Source organism: Galeopterus variegatus, unplaced genomic scaffold (genome assembly GCF_000696425.1).
Source record: "Galeopterus variegatus unplaced genomic scaffold, G_variegatus-3.0.2 Scaffold3536, whole genome shotgun sequence".
NCBI classification, from domain to species: Eukaryota; Metazoa; Chordata; class Mammalia; order Dermoptera; family Cynocephalidae; genus Galeopterus; species Galeopterus variegatus.
This window is the reverse complement of record NW_007729647.1, coordinates 124,165-146,720: the sequence shown is the minus strand read 5'-3', so window position 1 is coordinate 146,720 and position 22,556 is coordinate 124,165. Positions and strand designations below refer to the sequence as shown.

The window sequence follows — 22,556 nt, the reverse complement described above, 5'->3', positions numbered from 1 at the left end:
ATAACACCAAGGTCAAGTTCAGATCCCCTTACTGGCCAGCTGCCAAAATAAATAAGTAAATAATATCTGCACTGTTGGATACACAGTACAATCTTGTTTTCTAGAAGCACAAAATCTATTCTAGGACAAAAAATAGTTCACGTGCCCTTCTGTATATTCCAGTTTGGGTGTCCCTGAAGTTGAGTACTGTCAGAGTTAAGAGGAGAAAGGTCAGTAAACGTGGGCCCTGCCTGGCCCTTGGAGGATGGGCAGGATTTGGAAAGTGACACTGAGCTCCTCCTGTGCTGTTCTTCTCAGAGAGATCAGATTTGCAGTGAGTGGTCACTGGCCGCATGCTAACACACAAAGGGGAATCTCACGAGCAGAGCTGAGAAACACTAGGGAATCCCCATCACCTCACTCAGAGACCAGTTAAGAAACCGAAACCTAAGTCACCCAGGACAAAGCACACAACGTCCACGCAGCTGGAGTTGGAGGGGTCGGAAAGCACAGTAAGAGAAGGAATAGGGTCTGGGTTGGAAAACACCACTTAGCGTCAGGCAGAGGCTGCTGAGGAAATCAAAACCAGGAGCAACCCCTTTACCCCTGACAACGTGGTGCTCCTGCCACCAAGCTCTCTAGTGCTGGCCTGTTCATGGACTCTCTGATCTGGGACCTTCCATGGGGACCTATGCTAGCTGGAGAACCAAGAAAATTGCTATGAGTAACAAGGATTATCCTGAGAAATGAGCCTGGAGCTTATGTGGTTCAATCCCATTACTCTTCAGATGGTCATCCAGGAACTAAAGAGAGAAAGTGACTTGCCCAGCGTTGCCTAGTGAGTTATAGGAGAGGCAAGACTAGAACACAGGTCTTCTGGCCGTAAGCTGATTTTTTCTTAAAAGCATCTGGCACATGGAAAGGGGCACCAGGAAGAAACTTCTGGAATAGTTCCTAACTGAAATTGCCCTGACCTTTCTTAACAACACATCTGACAGTTGAGTCCCTCCCTTCCAGTAGTTCAAGAGATTGTTGATATCCCTAAAAGTAAGTGAGATCCAAATGCCAGTGATGAGAGCAACCAAAACCTTTGGACTGAAGGGAAAGTTTGGTAGGGCTTCTCATGCTTCCATTTGGAGAATTTGGAATAATGGAGAATGGCTAAGCAATGCACAGGGTTCCATGGGAAAGTCCCAGAATTCAGAGTCTCAGGATAGCAAAGCTTAGTTACCTCCTAGGCAATCTAATCACTTCACTTTACATTTGAGAAAACTGAGGCTCAGAGAGGGGAAGTACAGTGGATTGAATTATGTCCCCCCAAACTCACTGAAGCTTGAATTGTGTTCCCAAGTTTTATGTATTAGAAACTCGGCCCCCCCTGTAGTCACAGTTAAGAGGGTGGGAACTCCTATTATGGAAATTGAAAGGTGGAGCCTTGAAGAGGTGATTAGATTGTAGGACCCTGCAGTAGTGAATGGATTAGAAATGGTGGTCAGGGGCATGTTTTAAGGGCTTTAAAAGAAGAGCACGTGAGGAGCTATCTCTCTCCTGCTCTCTCAGCTCCACCATTTTCTGCCATGTGAGACCCCTGCACTGCTGTAAAGCCACCACCAAAGAAGACTCACCAGATGTGTTCCCTGGACTTTGGACTTCCCAGCTTCTGAAACTATAAGCAATAAATTTCATTTTCTTTATAAGTTACACAGTTCTGTGTGTTTTGTTATAAGCAACAGAAATGGACTAATACTGGAAGCAACTTACTGAAGATCACGCAGGCTGCTGGTGAAGAGCTGGGCTCACTGCACTACAACCCAACTGAATGTCCTTCAAAAGTCTGGGGAAAAGAAAAGCTGTTCAACCTGCTTGTTCATCTCCCTTCCAGCCCTAGGCAATGTTTGGCTTCCTTCCCTTGTTTGAGGTATAGCATCATGTCCCACTTGCTCTTGGTCATAACCATAGACAACAGCGGTATAATCTAACCTTAACTTCTTAAACTCCTTATATCACTCAGGAATTACCTTATATCACTCAGTGTGAAAGGAAACAAGAGCCACTCTAGGTATTCCAAATGAGGAATTCAATATAGGGGACCAGTTGTACAGGTAATGGAAGAGCTGAGGCCAAACGGGATGGCAAAACCACCCAGAGATTAATGACAGCAGCAAGTTGCCACCATCCCTAGAGCTGGAGGGACACAAGGAGAAGGTGGTGTTACCATAGCCCGGAACCTGGGGCAGGAGCTGGACCCATGATGTGGGTTACGCATCAGGTGCTGGCTCCTAGAGATAGGGGCTGGCCGGCTGATGGACGCCGAGGTCAAAGACACGTAGCCACTGCTGGTTGCCTGTAGCAGCAGAGAGAAGAAAGATGTAGCATGCAAAAAGTACCCCAAAGGGAGTTGGAACAGCTATACTGATATCAAATAAAACAGACTTTCAAGCAAAAACTGAGGACCGGCCCGTGGCTCACTTGAGAGAGTGCGGTGCTGATAACACCAAGGCCACGGGTTCGGATCCCTATATAGGGATGGCCGGTGAGCTCACTTGGGAGAGCGTGGTGCTGACAACACCAAGTCAAGGGTTAAGATCCCCTTACCAGTCACCTTTAAAAAAAAAATTATTTAGAGACAAAGAAGGACATTTTATAATGCTAAAAGAGTAAATCCATCAGAAAGACATAATAACTGTAAACATACAGTTGTCCCTCAGTATCCACAGAGGTTTGGTTCTAGGACCCTTCATGGATACCAAAATTCATGGGTGCTCAAGTTCCTTATATGAAATGGCATAGTATTTGCATATAACCTATGCATATCCTTCAATATACTTTAAATCATCTCCAGACTACTTATAATATCTAATGCAATGTAGATGCTATATAAATAGTTCTTATACTGTATTTTTTATTTGTATTATTTTCTATTGCTGTATTGTTATTTTTTATTTGTTTTTCTTTTTTTCAAATATTTTTGATCTGCTGTTGGTTGAGTCTGTGGATGTAGAACTCACAAGTATGAAGGGCCAACTGTATGTGCACCTAAGCAATAGAGCCCGAAAATACGTGAAAGAATTGACAGAACTGAAGCAAGACATAGGAGAAATACACAATTCAACAATACAATAATAGTTGGAGACTTTAATACCCCACTTTCAATAATAGATACAACAACTAGGCAGTAGATTAACAAGGAAATAGAATATTTGAACAATGCTATGAATCAACTAGACCTAACAGATATCTAAAGAACGCTTCACCCAACAACAGCAGAATACACATTTTTCTCAGGTGCACATTGAATATTCTCCAGAACAGATGATATGTAGGACGTAAAACAAGTCTCAATAAATTTAAAAGAATTGAGACTAGACAAAGTACATTTTCTGGCCACAGTCAGTAACAGGAGGACGTTTGAGGAATTCACCAATATGGGTAAATTAAACAACACACTCAAACAATCAATGGGTAAAAGGAGAACTCAAAGGGAAATTAGAAAATACTTTGAGATTAATAAAAATAAAAACACACCATACCAAAACTTACGGGATGCAGCCAAAACAGTGCTTCCAGAGGAATTAATAGCTATAAATGCCTATACTTTTAAAAAGAAGAAAGATATCAAATAAAGAACTTAAGCTTTTTTTTTTTCCTTTTTGTCTTTTTTCGTGACCGGCAATGGATCGCAACCCTCAGTGTCGCGCCCGTACCGGACCGGGACCGGCCACGGGATCGCAACCCTCGGTGTTAAGCTTTTAACTTAAGAAAAAAAAGAACAAAGTCCAAATCAAACAGAAGAAAGGAAATTTTTTTTTTTTTTGTCTTTTTTTTCCGTGTCCCGCAACGGATCGCAACCCTCAGTGTTGCCCCCGTACCGGACCAGGGACCGGCAACGGGATCGCAAGCCTCGGTGTTGCTCCCGCGCCTCGCTCAGCCAGTGAGCGGGAGCCGGTCTGTATGTGGGATCCGAACCCTCGGACGGGAGCGCCACCGCGCTTCCCAAGCGGCGCACTATCCAGTGCGCCACCGGGCCGGCCCCGAAAGGAAATTTTTTAAAAGAGAATAAAAATAAATGAAACAGAGAATTGGAAAAAAAATAGAAAAAATCAAAAGTTGCTAAGTCAAAAAGGTTAATAAAATTGACAAACTTTTTTTTAAAGATATCACTTAGCTTTATTGCAATTATAATATTGGGCAACACTTCATTCCATAAAATAGGATAAGCATTCCAATGAGTTGAGCATAGGAGGTTGGTTTTATTTTATTTTATTTATTTTAATTTACTCATTGTAATTGTACATACTTATGGGGTACAATGTGATGTTTTGACACATATATATGCTGTATAATGATCAGGCCAGGGTAGATAATGTAACCATCACTTCATGCATTTATCCTTTCTTTGTAGCAAAAATATTCAAAAGCCTCTCCTCCAGTTATTATTTAATATACAAAACTTAACTGTTAACCATACTCACCCTACTGTGCAATAGAACACCAGAACCTTATTCCTCCAGTCTAATTGTAATTTTGTACCCATTGGAAAAGGTTGGTTTTAAATACAGAAAAGGCTGAAGAAAGCAGAAACAAAGAACAAAAAGCAAATTGGTAATTTCAAAGTTACTTTCCTTCTAAGGTGGGGACAGCAATACAGAACAATAGAAAAATAACTGATTATTTAACATCAGGTTTCTTTGGGCTATCTCTTTTTTTTTTTTAATTGACAAACACTTAGCTAGACTCACCCTCATATCAAAATCACACAAAAATGTCACAAGAAAACTATAGATCAATATTCTCTTTAAATATAGATACAAAATTCTTCAGCAAAGTATTAACATACCAAATCCAGCAATACATTTTAAAAGATTATATACCATGACCAACTGATTTATTCCAGGAATTCAAGGTTGATTCAACATACAAAAATCAATCCATGTAACACACCATATTTAATAGAATAAAGGACAAAAAATACTTGATCATCTTGATGGGCACAGAAAACTCATTTGACAAAATCAAACAAACTAGAAAGAGAAGGGAACATGATAACATCAATCTGTGATAAACCCACAGCTAACAGCATACTTAAGTGGTGAAAGACTGAATGTTTTTCCCCTATGATCAGGAACAATACAGGTAACTCTCACCACTTCCATTCAACGTTGTACTGGAGGTTCTAGCCAGGGCAATTAGGCAAGAAAAAGAAACAAAAGCCATCCAGACTGGAAGTAAAACTATCACAGATGACATGACCCTATATTTAGAAAACCCTAAGGATTACAAACACACAGACATACTATTAGAAGCAATAAATGAGTTCATCCAGATTGCAAGTTGCAAGATAAATGTACTAAAATCAATTGTATTTCTATACGCTAGCAATGAGCAATCTGAAAATTAAGAAAACAATCCCATCTACAATAGCATCAAAAAAAATAAGATACTTAGGAATAAATTTAACAAAAGAAATGAGAGACTTGCACACTGAAGACTATAAAACACTGAAAGAAATTAAAGACCGTTATGTGGTCATGCACCACATAATGACATTTCAGACAACAACAGACTGCATATACAATGGTGGCTGGAGCAACAGACTATACGATACAGCCTAGGTATGTAATAGCCTATACCTTCTAGGTTTGTGAGTATACCATATGGTGTTTGCACATGACAAAATAACCTAACAATGCATTTCTCAGAACGTATCCCTGTCATTAAGCAACTCATGATTGTAAACAAAAAGGCACCCCAAGTTTATGGACTTTGGAAGACATCATATTATTAGGATGGCAATACTCCCCAAATTGATGTACAGATTAAATGCAATCCCAATTAAAATCCCAGCTGGTTTCATTGCAGAAATTGACAAGCTGAACCTGAGATTCATATGGAAAGGAAAGAGACCCAGATTAGCCAAAAACAATCTTTGAAAAGAAGGATAAAGTTGGAGCAGCCACACATTCTCAATTTCAAAATTTACTACAAAGCCTCAATAATAAAGACAGTGTGGTACTGGCATAGGACAGAAACACAGATTGATGGAATAGGATTGAGAGTCCAGAAATAAACCATTACTTTTATGATCAGTTGATTTTCAACAAGGAAACAAAACAATGCAGAAAAAATAGTCTTTTCAACAATGATGCTGAAAAACTAGACATCCACATACAAAAGAATGAAGCTGGGTTCCTACCTCACACCATATACAAAAATTAGCCCACAATGGATCAGAGCTAAATGTAAGACCTAAAACTATTAAACTCTTAAGAGAAAACATAGGAGTGAATTCTCATGAACTTAAAGTAAGGCAATGGTTTCTTAGCTACAACACCAAAAGCACAAGAGACAAAAGAAAAATAAATAAATTGAACTTCAAAATTAAAAACTTTGTGCTTCAAAGAACACTAACAAGAAAGTGAAAAGACACAGAATGGGAGAAAATATTTACAAACATATATCTGATAAGGGACTTGTATCCAGAATATATAAAGATCTCTTACAATTTAACAATAAAAGGCAAATAACCCAATTTGGAAAATGAGCAAAGGATGTAAATAGACATTTTTCCAAAGAAAATATACAATAAACACATGAAAAGACACTCAACGTCAGTAGTCATTAGAAAAATGCAAATCAAAACCACAATGAGATACTTCATCCCCACTGTGATCACTGGAATCAAAAGTCAGACGATAACAAGTGTTGTTGAGGATGTGGAACTCTAATACTTTGTTGATGGGAGTGTATAATGGTGTGCCCACTTTGGAAAACAGTTTGATCGTTCCTCAAAATGTTAAACATTTACATGGTTACCATATGATCCAACAATTCCAACCCCAGGCATATACCCAAAAGAAATAAAAGTATATGTCCACACAAAAACTTGTACACAAATATAGCAACATTATTCATAATAGCTAAAAAGTAGAAATAACCCAAATGTCCAGCCAATGATGGATAAACAAAATGTGGTATATTCGTACAATGGAATATTATTCAGCCATAAAAAGAAACAAAGAACTGATACATGCTACAACATGGATGAACATTTAAAACATGCTAATTGAGGGCCAGCCCGGTGGCACACTGGAGAGTGCACCGCTTGGGAGCGTGGTGGCGCTCCCGCCGAGGGTTCGGATCCCATGTGGAGACCGGTTCCCGCTCACTGGTTGAGCGAGGTGCGGGCGCGACACCGAGGGTTGCGATCCCGTTACCGGTCAGTAAAAAAAAAAGACAAAAAAAAAAAAAGGAAAAAAAAAAACATGCTAATTGAAAGAAGCCAGACACAAAGGCCACATATTGCATACAGTACTTCTGTTTATGTGAAATATCCAGAATAGAAGGTAGATCTGTGGTTCCCGGGTGCTGCGGGGAGGGGTTGAGGGGAGACAGGGGCCATTGCTAATGATTTCAGGGTTGTTGCGAGCGATGATAAGAAAATGTTCTAAAACTGTGGTGATGGTTGCACAACTCTGTGAATACACAAAAACCATTGAATTGTACACTTTTAAAGGGTGAATTTTATGGTCTCTGAATTATATCTCAATAGAGCTGTCACTAAAAAAGAAAGGAAAGGAAAGGATAAGAAAAAAGACACATCCTGGCACGTCCCTTCCTTCTACCTCCCATCCTCTGTCAGTGCCTCCCCTCAGCCAACTCAACCCAGAAGCCAGAGGGAAAGTCATCTAGGAAACGATGTTCCCTGTGACACTGAGCAGGGCAAGGGAAGGATGGGGACACATTTCTCACTCATCTCTGACTCTCCACAGCACTTAACCCCTGGCTTGGAATGTAATATTCACACTATAAACATTTGTTGTATCAATAAGTAGCCCCTCATCTAAGCTCTCCCACATGGCACAGGGGGTTTTTTGAATGTAAACAATCCTATGATTCAGGATCCTATGACCAGTGACTGGAACTGTCACTCAGTCACCTTTCCATATTCTCTGTGGTCCCTGAAGGCACCGGATGGGCTGTGAGTGAGGCAGAGAGGGTTGGAGGGAGGAGCAGGGGTGGGAGGGGCAGAGAACAGGGTAGCTCCTCTCACACTTAAAAGGGGTTCGAGCCACTTCCTCCCCAGACAGGGGCAGCGCCAGGCCGGGGCACAGCCTTCCTGTGTGGTTTCAGCGGCCCAGAAAGTGTCATGGACCTGGGTGAGTGAGTCTCCTCGCATGGAGGGAATAGCACCGGGGTCTTGGCACCCAAACTGACCCTGTGGAATGGGGGTGGTGCATGGGGGAGCCTCCTGGAGAAAGTGGGTCTGATTTGGCGGGAATTGTGGGTGCTTCCAGAAAATGCCACCCTGTCGTTCCAGAACGGGTGCACCTGCCCTGATAGACCTGGAGGAGGGGGCAACCATCAGTGCCAGGAAGGACAAGGGGAGCCGAGGTCGTGTCTTTCTATAACAGCAGGGACAGAAGAAAGTGGCAGGGCTGGGCTTGGACTGAACGTGTTTTCAGCTTGGGGCAATGGGTAAAGCTATCTGGGACCTCTGAGGACAGTTCCATCAGGGGGAAAGTCTCCTCCTGGGAATCAGGACCTGCCACCTCCCTCTGTGATTCCCACCTTTCTCCCCTACTACACAGGTAGTAGAATCCCTGCTCTTTTGGGGTTAGGAGGAGGAGCGAGTTCAAGGTGACCGCGTTGTGTGGATGATTCAGTGCACTGCGTGTACCAGCTGTGGTTGCTCCGTTGCTGCTGCTTCCTGCAGGTTCAGGGGTGGGTGGGCAACATGCAATGGGATGGCAAAGGAAAGGGCGTTCAGCTTGCAGACGTCACCACCAAGCCTCCAGCGTAGCCCTCTGTTCCTGAGCAAAACTCGCTTACTCTACCCAGGCAGATGACTCTTCTCTGTAAACAGTCCTTCCTCTGGTCTAACCTCGGACTTGACCAGGGGGTGTACAAGGGAAGCACCAAAGGGTTCATCCAGGTCCAGACACCCCATTTATAAATCTCAGCTTTCAAGTCAGACCCGGCTGAGGCTATGAAGCCCGGTTCCTGGATGGCTTGATTCACCAGCAATCGAAGCACCACAGCGGCCTCAAAGCCGCAAGGCGTTGGCTTTAAAAGTGAAGGTTCCCTGGTGCTGTCCTCACACCCTCCCTGCCACACCACAGCCTCTTTGACTTGATCTCTTCCTTCCGCAACCCCCTGAACCCTGGGTCTGGCCCTAGCGAGCAGCTGTGAAAGGGTTAACGCGGTCACCCCCGCCCACTGACCATGAACTCCTAGAAGGCCGGGTCTGATTCTTGAATTTCTGCATCCCCATGTGCTTTGGGGATGAGAGCAGATGTGCTTGTGGAATGAATGAATGAATGAATGGTATCAAGAAGTCAGTAAATTTTAGTTTTTCAAAATCTCTTCCAGCTTCCTGTCCTCCCAGTTACCAATCCCACACCCCAATATCCACCCCCACTGACCACAATCCTGGAATGCAGGCATCCACCGGAGACCCTGCTCCAGCCTCCCCATGAAGAAAACCAAGCATGGCCCAGGAGTGTGGTGCTAAGTGTTAGAAAAGCAGCTCCCCAGGGTGGAGGAAAGGCCCTGAATTTGCAGCGCTTGCCAGTTTCCCTAGTGCACATTCTCCCACCCGAGCTGATTTCCAGCCATCCACACGGCTAACACGGAGGTGGGAAGACGTGCAATTGGCTCAGGGAGCCTGAGAGCCAGCCCCAGCACAGCACCTCGTGCCTCCCCCCAGACCAGGGTTGGGGGCACTGGACTCACAGGCTTTGATGGGGGAAGGGCAGGCCATCTCTGGTCCGGGAGGAAGGGAGGTTCTGCTTTGTCACTCAATTCGAGAGAGCCCCAACGGTTGAACCCGAAATACTGGTAGTAGGGTCAGCCACTGAGAAGCTTTGCTCAAAACGGGCTCTGGGCCGTTGGTGGGGAGGGCAAGCCACGAAGAACTGTTTTTCACTCTCGTGTGCTCAGCAGGGAGCAAATCGTGGGTGAGGAGGCAGGGTTTCTGTTACACAGAATGAAAACTCCAAAGCAGGGCTGAGCTGGCCTTTCACCATTTGAATGAACTGTTCTGAGGCACCCTCTCCACCTTCGAGCAGTGGGGCCAAAGATCTCAGTCAGAACTGTCAAAAGCAAAGATAGACAGACTTTTGAGAGACCTCTGTCTCACGGCACAGTCGTAATGGTGGCAGAGAGGGATGCTGAAAGAACCCAGGGCCGACCCTCCTGGCCTTCCAGGAGCTTGGCTGGGGAGGAGACACTGCACCCAATGGTAGACGTGGGGAAAATTTCTCCTCTTTCGTACTCCTGGTACTTTCTTTCGGTCAACTGTCATTGCCTGATGAATTCAGGGATGACCAGTGTGGTGGGGAGAGAGACATGGACATCAATAAGCCACTGAGATAAAGCGAGGCACGGTGTTGATGGGTAAGGGCAACACAAGAAGGGGATCGTAAACGTGAGTCAGGGAGGTGTTTACGTTGACTTCTGATGGGTGTGTAGGAGTTGTCACATGAAACAAGGAGGAGCAAGGGACCCAGGACATGGCAGGAAAGGCAAATTCTATTTCCATCAGAGGCCAATAAGGTAAAAGAGGGAAAGAGCCTAAGATACAGGAAGTGGGGGAGAGTGCATCAGAGGGAGTTTGGGTCACCTAAAGGCATCTAAATTCAATATTTTTAAAACTCCATGCAGGCAAGTAGAGTCACCTGGGGACTCAGCCTGCAGGATCATAGATGGTCAGCTCCGGAGAAAGGAATAGAGATGAGAAAGGAGCAAGGCGAGGGGCGTATAAAGAAGCTGGCCATGCCAAGGAGGAAGATAAAATGGAGGGGTGGGCAAGCCCTAAACTGCGTGTGGTGCATCCCTATGGAGTCTGGACTCTTTCCTGAAAGCTGTGGGGAGCCAGTGAAGGTTTGTCTTTTTTAATTGGGTGAGTTAAAGGATGAGATTTGTGTTTTGGAAGAAACTCTGTGGCAGCAAGGGGGCCACAAAGCCATATGTCAGGGCAGAGGCAGAGCTGGCCCTGAGAGATGTTAGGGGACAGAAGCAACAGAACTGGTGACCAGCAGGATGTGGGGCACTGAGGATTCCCTCTGTGCTCCGTGCAGGACCCTACACACAGCAGACTCACCAGAGGTGTAGCTTGATGCAGCAGTGGGAGCGCGTATCACGTGGCCCCATTCACCTCTCAGATCCATCTCTTTGCAGCTGCGTGACCCCACGCAAGTGGCTTAACCGCTCTGGACCTCTATTTTCTGGAATATAGAATGAGAATCACAAGGGGTAGTTCACACGATGTTATGAGGGAGAGAAACATACAGACTACGGGGCAGCACACAAGAGTGGTTAGGAGCAAGGTTTCCAGACTCAGACGGGTTCAAAGCCCAGCCCCACTCCTGGCCGGCTGTGTGACTCTGGGACAGTTACTAATCTTGGTGTGCCTCAGTTTCCTCATTGGCAAGAGTGGAGAATAGTAGTTATTCCTCATAGGGTTTTTGTGATGAAACAGGATTGTACATGTAGACAGTTTGGTGCACAGTGAAAGCTCAATAACTGTATTCTGTCACTGGATAAAGCAGTGATATCACAGGGCAAGAGCCAGCCGGCTCTCACCGTTCCCTGCCAGTTGTCTGAAAGGGGGTCCCCCAAGCCTCTTACCTCCTCCCAAGATCTCTTACTGCTTCCCTGCTTCCTTCTGCCCCCCAAAAACAGAAAAGTTATGTTGACAGGTGAGGAAGTCCAGAGAGAGAAAAACTCGGGGCAGCTATTGGGAGCAGCTGGTGGTCAGCCGTGATTTCCTGAGCAGCCCGGTTGGCCTAGAAAATGTGGGGATGTAAGCTCGGGGTTTGGGGTGTTAGCCAGCCAGCAACCGCCTCCTCCCAGGCAGGATGTCTCATGCTGGGGGCTCGAGTTGGAGTTCTAGGGAATTTTCTTTTCATGATGATCATTACTGAAAACTCAAGAACTCTGAAAACACCCAAAACCCAGGTCAACCACTCTTTAACCCCAAGATTCCCGACTTCCTTGGTCCCACCCAAGCTGCTGCCCAAGACCAGTTGCTTTATGACTTTGTAACAGGCAGGAATGGTCTGACTCATGGCCACGGACTCCTCTGCCACACGCGAGAGATCCCCTAAGTTCCCCTGTTACCTTTCTTGAAAACAGCCTGTTCTGAACCTACAAGACCCCCGTTCACCCATCTCCAAGACACCTGGAATGAGAAATCACACACACACACACACGCACGCACACGCACGCACATACACACACATGCACACACGCACATACACACGCACATACACACACACACATACACGCACACGCACATACACATACACGCACACACATACACACACATACATGCACACACATACACGCACACACATACACGCACACGCACATACACACATACATGCACACACATACACGCACACACACATACACACACGCACACGCAGCCCAGCACCCCCACACTCCCCCTCCTCCCAACAGTAGCAAAAGGAAGGGGCCAGGGCCCAGGAGAAGGAGCAACAGACTAAAACAGAAACACAGTTCGTGCTCCTCGAATTTTCTTCGGTGTGACTTGTGAAAATTTTGAGGTTTCTCAGTTCTCACTGACAGTCAGAGTGGGCTTTCTCTAGAGTAGCCAAAGGACATTTACGTGTTTAAAGAAACCTCGAGCACTTGACATCAAGATGAGTCAGTGGAAGGCGGGTGGTGCACTGGACCCTGAAGACAGTGTTGTGAGGTGTAGACACGCGGACTCAAGCTCAGAGGCTCAAGGGGTGACTCAGGGAGAAAGGGGGATGAGGAGGGGGAGCTATGCTGCCCAAGGGTCCATATTCACCAGGACCACAACGCTCAGGCACATGGGGACACTGGATCAGCGGGTGCCTGTCCCAAGAAAGAGAAGATACAGCTAGGAAGGTAGGTTCAAGGACAGTGCAGGACTTGACTGCCATGCTGAAAATAGGGGCTTCATCCTCAGGGCTGGGTCGAGCCCCTAAGGATTTAAGAGGAAGGCACGGTGGGGGTTGGCATCAGAGCAATGCTTTAGGAAGACATGTCTAGCATGCGGGATAATTTGCCTGAGGTGGGAGAAATATCTATTTATTTATGTGAACTGGTGCCCTTCCTCTTCCCTGTGGAACTCACAAGCCCTGAATCCCTGACCTTATGCTGTGCCCCTGAAGCCACTAATAAACTGCAACTGGGTGTCATGCAGCTAGGTTTCCAGCAGGTGGTACTGTGGCCAAAGATATGAATCCACTGGGCTTGAGCCACTTCCATAGCCTCCAGAAGGCCCCCAGCCTCCTGTCCCTACTGAGACTGGAGCTGTGACGGGCCTGCAAGTCCTGCCTTAGCGTCCACATGTAACATCACAGTTACTGACTCTCCTGTAGGCCAGGCTGTGGCTGGGAACTGAGGGTCAGGGTACGGGGAGGAGGCTGCCAGGGCAAAGAAGGCACAGCTCCTGCCCTGGGGGTGCTCTCGGACGGGCAGGTGGGATAAGACTTCTGCATCAATTACTCAGTCACCTGTCCTCCCTGCTCAGCCCCGAGGAGGAAATAAAGTACAGGTCGGCCCAAGGCTCAGCCACAAAGCAGAGCTGAGCAGCTGTCCACAGCACGTCCAGGCCTTGGGCTAACCTGGCCCTCCATCTGCTCCTCAGACCCAGGGAGAGCCACCTGATTTCCAGAATGTGTCCCTTACCAAGGGTGACCCTGCTCCCTCTTCTACCTGTCACCCAAGGCCTTGGATTAGAAAACAAGTTGAAGGAGAGAAAATACATACACACACTTCAGTTAAACAGGGGAAAAAGCAGAGTTACATCGGGGAATAGTGTCCATCCTACCACACTGCCACAGGGCACTGTGCCCTCTCGGTGTCCTCTCAGGCCACCTTGATGCTCCCTCCCTTGGCAGGGCATTCCTCCATTCATTCATTTATTCTTCAGCACATAATTCCTGGGCACCTCCTCGATTCTGGGCCTGCAGTAGGTAAAAGGAAAGAGGTGCCTGCCCCAAAGGCAAGCTAAGGGGTGGGCCCCATGAGCCAATGGTCAGTGCTGAAAGAATGTCAGCTGAATGAGGGGGTGCTGGGGAGCCAGTAGGTCCCCTAAAGCACTCTCCCATTGTTGAAAAGCCAATAAGTAACCTCACTCCTACACCCAGCCCTGTGAAATCACCCTATTTCCTCTGCCTGCCTCCCCAGGAGACACTCAGGAATTCACACATGACCGCCCACTCACCTGGACACCGGAGAGATGCTCCCAGGTCCCCAAGCAGTGCAGGACATGTGTGCGCACGTGCCCCCACCTCAGGGCCTTGCTTCCTCCTGCAGAATCTGGGGCAGGTGGGGGGTGCTCGGCCCTAAGAGGCAGGGTCAGTTGATGCTGAGTCTTGAGGGGCGGTCTGGGCTAGAGTGGACTTTCCAACTCCAGAAGAAGCCCCAGATGGGCCAAGATGAGGTGGGGAGGGGCTGCCCTGCACCCTGGTCCTGCTTCTTTCCGAGACCTGGGAGTGCAGGAGGCCGGGAAGGAGGTGAGGACAGCGATGCAGGCAGCGGGCCAGGTGTTCAAAGGCACAATCTGGTTCTGATGTTCTTTTTCAGCAAACGCATGCCTGGAGCCTGGGAGGAAAGTTCCCAAGAGTGTCTCCCCCTCCACTGCTTTCTTTAATAACAAAGAGTTGTCTCTGCCAAGCAATAACTTTCTCGCCTTGTCTCCTACAGGGAAACCAATGAAAAGCGTGCTGGTGGTGGCTCTGCTTGTCATTTTCCAGGTGAGGTTTCCTGCCAAGGAAAGCTCTGTTCCCTTCTCCACACCCCGCTCCCAAGCCAGGGATTCTGGTGGAGGAGCTAGGCATTTGCTAGAAGGAAACAGAAGACCCAGACACAAACCCACCCGCCATTCATTAAGCTGATGCCCCCACCCCCACCCCACCCCCCATCTGTTGAGTGACCCTGGAGAGCCACCGATGTTCTCTGGACTTCCTTTACTGAATTTAAATTAAAACATGGGGGGAAATAACTTACCACCACCTTCCCCAGCCCATCTCTAATCTCCCCACCCAGGAGACAGAAACATAGAATCCAACTGAGTTCTTGGAGAGGGAAGAGCTGCAAAATGCACAGGCTGTGAGGTTACCAGGTTTTACACGTGTGCACACACCCGCAGGTGTAAAAGTCCACAAGTGAGCTGAGAAAAGAACCCTTGGTCTGGTGACCTGGTTACTATCCTATCGCTCCAAATTTGCCTCCCCCCAACCTTCAACCAAAGGCTCCCCTTGCAGCCCCTTTTCTTTTGCGAAATAGAGACCCATCTGGCCTCCCTGTGGGGGGAGGGAAGAAAGGATGGGGCCCCGGACACCGGAGGGAGCATGGTAGATGCAGCACATACTTTACAGGAGCCTGAACTCTGCAGGAGCAAAGATCCCCCCCACCTTACGAGGTTCCATTTCTCTATCCCAGAAATGGAAAGAGAAAATGTGTCCCGCCAAGTGCCAGAGTTGGAAGAAACTGTAACTCACAGAGTCGGCTTTCCCTCGAGTGTTAGAGGTGGGAGCTCTCCTGGGGGGTGGGGGGAGGCCCGGCTGAGCCCAGAGCTGGAGAGGCAGTGCTTCAGAATTTGGCTCTTCCCCAGGTCTGGAGGCCAGAGGGGCAGCTTTCCAGGAGCTCAAGCCAGAGGCAGGCCCCAAGCTGGGCACTGTTCCCAAAACCCCATCCCAGAGGTCCCCCAGAGCTTGGGCCACAGCCCACTGCCTGGCCCCTTCCCCATCCCCTCCCTCCCCCTCTCTCCTCTGTCTCCAGGACTCTGGGGGGTGGGGGGGCTGGATCACTGGTGCTGGTGGTGGAGGCTGGAAAGTTGGGGAGGGGAGGAGGACAGTTGTGGCTCGTTCTTCTCCTTCACTGGGGGGAGGGGGGCTCAGACAGGGCAGGATGTGGTGGGGCTGTGGGCTGCAGAGGTGTCAAGACCTGGGTGGGGGGTTGTGGAGCAGGGGTAAGGTGTGGGGTGGAGACGAGAAGGCAGGACGGGGTGCTGGGGAGCACACTTCATAGAGGCTGGGAGTACTGCCCTTCAGGAAGGCCCAGATCCCCTTATGTCTGGGGACTCCAGACGTAAGGCCTTGGGCCTGTCCCAGGGAACCTAAGCTGCAACCACGCCTGGACGAGGGAAAGAGGGTTGCCCCTGACTTTTCCTCTCAAGCTAATAATGTCCAAAGAAAAGACCCCTGGACATTGTTTTGTCCTCACCCTGTCCCCAAGCAGGATAAGCAATGAATCCAGAATTTGGAAGTGAGAAATTCAGAGACAAGATGTGGGGGGGTCTGCTCAGCTCTCCAATTGTATAGAAATCTATTTTTGTTGCGCTGCTAAGAGTCCAGTTCCCAGAGGAAGCACCCTGAGCTTCTGAGGCGGGTCTTCCAGCCCAGCTCCGTGCCCATCCATCGCTGTGCACAGAGGCACGTGCGTCCCCTCCTTCACTGATAAAATCACAGCAGGCTGTGGAACCTTCACCCGGCCCTGCAGACAGGCTAAAAAAAGCCCAAGCAGCTGAGCCTGGCTGATTGGGATCTGCCGGAAGAAACTGTGAGGAAGAGCAAGGCCGAGAGGTGGGGGAGGGGGGGAGAGCTCAGACAGAGAGCGGGAGCCACACTTCCTTCCAGGGGCACAGCTGCCAGTAGGAACTCGGTCACAGCCTGCAGCCGGTCACCCATTCACGGAGTGCGGCGCATGCACTAGGGCCCTGGCGTGGGCTCCTGCTGGGTGCTGTGTGGGCACCAGGTATCCATAAAGTCTCCAGGTCTCTCACCACCCCCCATCCAGCCATCTGCCCCAAACCCCGGGCTTCATGGCCTCCTTTCTCTCACTCCAGGCCCTCCGCAACCTTGACTCCCAGGTGGGTTTTCTGTCAAAGGCTGAGGGATTTTGTAGCCTCTTGGAAAACTCTTTCCACCAGTTGCTAAAGGAGGTTCCAGAAGACACACATTCCTGCTCTCACAGAGCTTCCTCCGTGGAGATGAAATGGTGGCAGAAGCTAGGTCGGGCCCCTCACAACAACCATGTGAAGGAGATAGGAGTCATCTCCACTTCACAGGCGAGAAACTGAGACAGAGAGAGTAAGTGTGTTTAACCAGCTCAAGTCTCACCTGACCCCAAAGCCCCTCAGGCTATTTCTAATCCACTGAAAACACGTGTAAGGTACAGTCTCTGAGTTGGAAAAAATCAGACCCCTACTACTTATCAGTAGGAAAGTAGAATCTCAGGTCCTGCCCCAGCTTACTGAATCAGGACGTACATTTTAACAAGATCCCCAGTTCATTCACACAGAAGTTAAAATTTAAAAAGCCCTAATTTCAAACCAAAGAATCATGTGATGAGCTTAGAAAAATACAGATTCCTGGGCCCCACCCCTTGAGTTTGTGGTTCAGCAACAATCATGTAAGGTCTGGGAATTTGCATTTCTAACGAGCTCCCAGGTGATGCTGGTGACGCTGGTGACGCTGGTGACGCTGGTGACGCTGGTGATGGGAACCACACTTTGAAACCACTGCTGTGAGCTGAATCCCAGCCGGATTTGGACACACCTGGCTAAGCTGGATTGTTTGCTTTTATTTCCTTCCCAGCAGGTGTGCTTGTGCCAAGACGAGGTAACGGATGATTACATCGGAGACAACACCACGGTGGACTACACGTTGTATGAGTCTCTGTGCTTCAAGAAGGACGTGCGGAACTTTAAGGCCTGGTTCCTCCCGATCATGTACTCAGTCATTTGCTTCGTGGGCCTACTGGGCAATGGATTGGTCGTGTTGACCTACATCTACTTCAAGAGGCTCAAGACCATGACTGATACCTACCTGCTCAACCTGGCCGTGGCAGACATCCTCTTCCTCCTGACCCTGCCCTTCTGGGCCTACAGTGCAGCCAGGCCCTGGGCCTTTGGTGTCTACTTCTGCAAGCTCATTTTTGGCATCTACAAAATGAGCTTCTTCAGTGGCATGCTCCTGCTTCTTTGCATCAGCATCGACCGCTATGTGGCCATTGTCCAGGCCGTCTCGGCCCACCGCCACCGCGCCCGTGTCCTTCTCATCAGCAAGCTGTCCTGCGTGGGTATCTGGATGCTGGCCACGGTGCTGTCCACCCCAGAAGTGCTGTACAGTGGCATCCAGAAGAGCAGCAGCGAGCAAACGTGGCGATGCTCCCTCATCACTGAGCACGTGGAGGCCTTTATCACCATCCAGGTGGCCCAGATGGTGATAGGCTTCCTGGTGCCCCTGCTGGCCATGAGCTTCTGCTACCTCGTCATCATCCGCACCCTGCTCCAGGCACGCAACTTTGAGCGCAACAAGGCCATCAAGGTGATCATCGCCGTGGTCGTGGTCTTCGTAGTCTTCCAGCTGCCCTACAACGGGGTGGTCCTGGCCCAGACGGTGGCCACCTTCAACATCACCAGCAGCACCTGTGAGCTCAGCAAGCAGCTCAACATCGCCTACGATGTCACCTACAGCCTGGCCTGCGTCCGCTGCTGCGTCAACCCTTTCTTGTACGCATTCATCGGCGTCAAGTTCCGCAATGACCTCTTCAAGCTCTTCAAGGACTTGGGCTGCCTCAGCCAGGAGCGGCTCCGGCAGTGGTCTTCCTGCAGGCACACCCGGCGTTCCTCCATGAGTGTGGAGGCCGAGACCACCACCACCTTCTCCCCATAGGTGGCGCCTCTGCTGGGACTAGAGGGACCTCTCCCAGGGGCCCTGGGGTAGGGACGGGAACAGATGCAATGACTCAGGACTCGCCCAAAAGCTGCTGAGGGAAAAGCAGTTCTGGCTGTGAAGGTTGACCTCAGAGTGAAAACCCATGCCCCAGAGACAGCTTAACCCACACCCTAGCTACCTCAACCAAGGCTGGAAAGAGACGTGGCTGATAAGCTAACGCCAGAACCGACAACACTCCAAAACCGAGGCTGTGGTCCCCCAAACCAAAAGCCAAAAGTGAAAGTCAAGAAACCATTCACACCTCCTGGAGGGAAGGGGACAGGGTGGGTGAGCACTGGGGCGGCAGAAGGGGGCTGCTGAGTCCTCTGACGAAACTTCTTCTGACCTAGAGAAGTCATCCCAGTGATTCAAGGGCTGAGGCCAGGTCTCCCAGAAGAGCAGGCCTTGTCCTCAGAGATGGTGGTCTTGGCAAGGAAAGTGGGACATCAACTCTGTGAATCTCTCTTTCCATCCCTTTCCCCACAGTCCTCCAAATCAGCAAGAAACGCAGCCCCCAAGCCTCCCGAGACCACACCTGCCCCCTCCTCAGGCTGTCCCCCTCCCAGGCTCTCAACAAGGGAAGCTGTGGCGTTTCCTGCAGGCCAGGCCAGCTGCCTCAGCCAGGGCTCTGGAGTTGGGGTGATGTGTTGCCGGGTCTCCACTCTGCTAGGATGGGAGGCAAGGACAGGGAGAGAGGTAGGGGATGGAGAGGGTGACAACGCTGGCTGCCGAAGGCCTGCGAGCTGCTTCTTTGTTCTTTGTCACAGGGACAGAAACACTGTCGTCATGTTCTGCTTTCAATTCATTAAGAGAGCAAAATTTTACTCACACACAAATAAAAGCTTTCCCTTGAGGAAACACAGCTTTAAAAAAAAAGGAGGAAAAACTTTGGTAAATGGCATGTAAGTGTTTTTGGTTTGCAATCCCCCACGCCCCCAACCCCCTCCATCTCCCTCCTCTCCTGCCTGCCCCATCTGCATTTCTTAGAGATGCTCAGAACCACAAGGTTGGCTGTACGCTGAGCCCGTACGGTGACACAGGGCCAAGAGGCTGAATGAGGTAGGAGGATTTCCATTTTGCAAATGCCCTTCCAGAGCTCGTGGGATAGAACCCAGGCCTGTATGGTCAGAACTGAACCAGAAACACTGATCCGAGTGGAACTTTGGAAAGACCAAGTTGTCCCTGTAACCTCGATGCCTGGGAACTGTCTTACCCTTCTCAGCGTCTGCACACTGGTCTGCTCTCTTGTCCTGCTTATCCTGGAACTAGAGCCCCTGACCCTCTCCCAGTCCCTTCAACTCCCGACACTGGTGTTTGGAGGAAGGGCCTTTCCCTGGGTTTGGAGACCATGGCATGCTGGGTTAAGGGGTCTAGGATAGGGATCGTGACATAAGCTGGATGGGACGGACCTTTTGCTGAATGCTTGAGAGCTGGAACCACCCGTGACCCTCTCTACTAGCAGCAATGGCTGTCCATGGCGTATGTCATAGTCTATTCCTGCTGTGGAACAAAATACCACAGACTGGAGGTTGGGAAGTCCAAGATCAAGGCACTGGCAGATTTGGTGTCTGGTGAGGGTTCTCTCTCTGCTTACAAGATGGTGTCTTGTTGCTGTGTCCTCCAGAGGGAACGAACGCTGTATCCTCACATGGCAGGAGGGTGGAAGGGAAAAAAGGGCCTAGCTAGTTCCCTCTCACCTTTTTATAAGGGCATTATCCCATTCCTGAGGGTGGAGCCCTTATGACCTAATTGCCTCCCAAAAGACCCACCTTCTAGTGCCATCACATTGAGGATTAAGTTCCAACATATGAATTTTAGAGGGACACATATGTCCAAACCACAGCAGTGCAGATACCCAGTGCGGATGGGCAGGGAAAGTAACAAACCCTGCCCCCCACACAGGCAGGGGCCCCGGTGCCCACCCCGAGCCATGATGTCTCCAAGCCAGAGAGAAGGTTGGTCCAGCCTGTGATGAACGGAGGTGTCTGCAGGGCCCAGTGCTGCAGTCACTCTGGGCAGGGCGCCCACGACGGAAGCTGAGACACACACAAAATATGGTTCCATCCATTTCCCCAAGAGAAAGAGCCTAGCTGAAAGTGGGGCCTGCCTGGTAATGACGCCCACCCTCTAATCCGGTAACTGCAAGACACTACCCTCCTCCGCGGGGTGCATTGGCTGGAAGGTTTGTAACAAGATTTGCCTCCGGTGCCCTGGCAGGAACGAGCCTGGCTCACATGGGTGAGGTCAGCATGGAGCAGCACGCACGCACGAGGGCATTAAATATTAAAAGGTGCAGCGCGGCTGCGTGTCCCTGGCCATGCCAGCGTGCGTGTGTGTCCCTGAGGGGGACCTGCTGAGTGTGCGTGGGTGTGCAGCCTGCGGGTGTGCACCTCCTAATGAGGCTACAGATGGGAAAACAACCCTCTGCTCCTGACGGCCAGGAATGTAACAGAGCGGTCATGGAAAAGGAAGCCAGGCCAGCCGCACAAACACGCCACCCCGGCCTCAAATACATTTTTCTAGAATAACTGGACGTCTCCAAATATTTGCAGAGAAAACAAAACCCCCAGCAGTGCTAATTCCCCAAACTGTCGTGTCTCAGAAGTTCTGTCCTCAGCTCAGTGCTGCCTGACCCCTGCTCTCCGGCCCGATGCTCTCACGCGCCTACTCTGAGCTTTGTGGGGACCCCTGGGAAGAAGGAAAGAACCCCCTGGGAGACCCACTCAGGGCTTCTCTCTCTCTCTCTCCTTCTCACTCATCTGCCTCATACAACTGCCCTGTCATCCCAAGTTCACGGTCCCCAGGCTTTCTGCTGTTTCCCCTTCACCCTTCCTGGCTACAGCTCCAGGGGAAGCCCAAGGCATTCCCAGGCCACAAACCTGCCCTTTTGACTAGAAGCACCACCCCTCTCGCTTCATAGACTTAAAGATCAGCTGGGCCAGCCCCCAATCATTCTCTAGATGGTAAAACTGAGGCCTGGAGAGAGGAGCTAGGCTTGCCTGAAGAGCCATTGCAATGTAAGGGTATTGGTTAAACTTGCCGTGGGAGCCTGCGGGTCTGGCAGCGTTTCAGGAGCGGGTAGGGGAGAGCAAAGGCTCTAGAGACTGGCTGACGCTGAGCCTCATCACTGTCGCTTCCCAGCTGTGTGACCTTCAGTGGTTGCTCAACGGCTCTGAGTCTCAGATTTCTCAATTGCAAAATGGAGAGGATTTGGGTAAACATTTAGCACAATGTCTGGAATGTTGAGTGGGGTGGTGAGGACCACAGACGCTGCAGCCTGAATCCCAGCTCCACTACTTGGGCTGGTTACTTAGCCTCTCCATGGCTCAGTTTCCTAATCTGTATAAGGGGATATTAATAGTACCTACCCTCCAGGATTGTTGTGAAGAGGAATTTAATCCCTGTATATAAAATGCTTAGAAATGCTTATATAAATGCTGTGTGTTTAAGAAATGGCAGCTAAAAAACAAATTGCTGACCACAAGAGAACGAAATTAAATTTCTTAGCCCTATTTCTATCTCCACACAATTTATAAATCGAGCTGGAAGGCAATTTTGAGATTAGACTGGCCTTCTCACCAATTGCACCGGGGAGTCAACTGAGACTCAGAGAGGGAAACCACTCACCTGAGGCGCTGTTGGCAATGCTCAAACTTGAACCCAACTTCCCGGGCTCCCACCCAGACTCTTCCCTCCAGACCTCGCTGCACTCGCGTGAACACCCACACACATCCACCCTGGCATCCGCCACCCCCATCCCACACTGTCTGGTTCTTCCCTGGCAGACGCCGTCTATCTTGCCCTACAACCAGGTCCTTAAGAAGAACTTCCCTCTCCCCCTTAAATAGTTCCTGTCCT

At 49.2% G+C, this 22,556-nt stretch overlaps 1 protein-coding gene across 1 annotated transcript; it reads left to right on the top strand.

Moving 5' to 3' along the window:
* The first annotated feature begins 8,070 nt into the window (after positions 1–8,070).
* Positions 8,071–18,689, top strand: CCR7 (chemokine (C-C motif) receptor 7). The gene is made up of 3 exons (XM_008585352.1): positions 8,071–8,135; positions 14,683–14,732; positions 17,580–18,689. The coding sequence occupies exons 1-3, from the start codon at positions 8,126–8,128 to the stop codon at positions 18,654–18,656; spliced, it is 1,137 nt and encodes a 378-aa protein (XP_008583574.1). The 5' UTR covers positions 8,071–8,125; the 3' UTR covers positions 18,657–18,689.
* Positions 18,690–22,556: the final 3,867 nt, after the last annotated feature.

Coding starts and splice junctions, on each gene's coding strand:
- CCR7 (XM_008585352.1), top strand. Junction 14,733..17,579: donor CTCTGCTTGTCATTTTCCAG/GTGAGGTTTCCT, acceptor CCTTCCCAGCAG/GTGTGCTTGTGCCAAGACGA.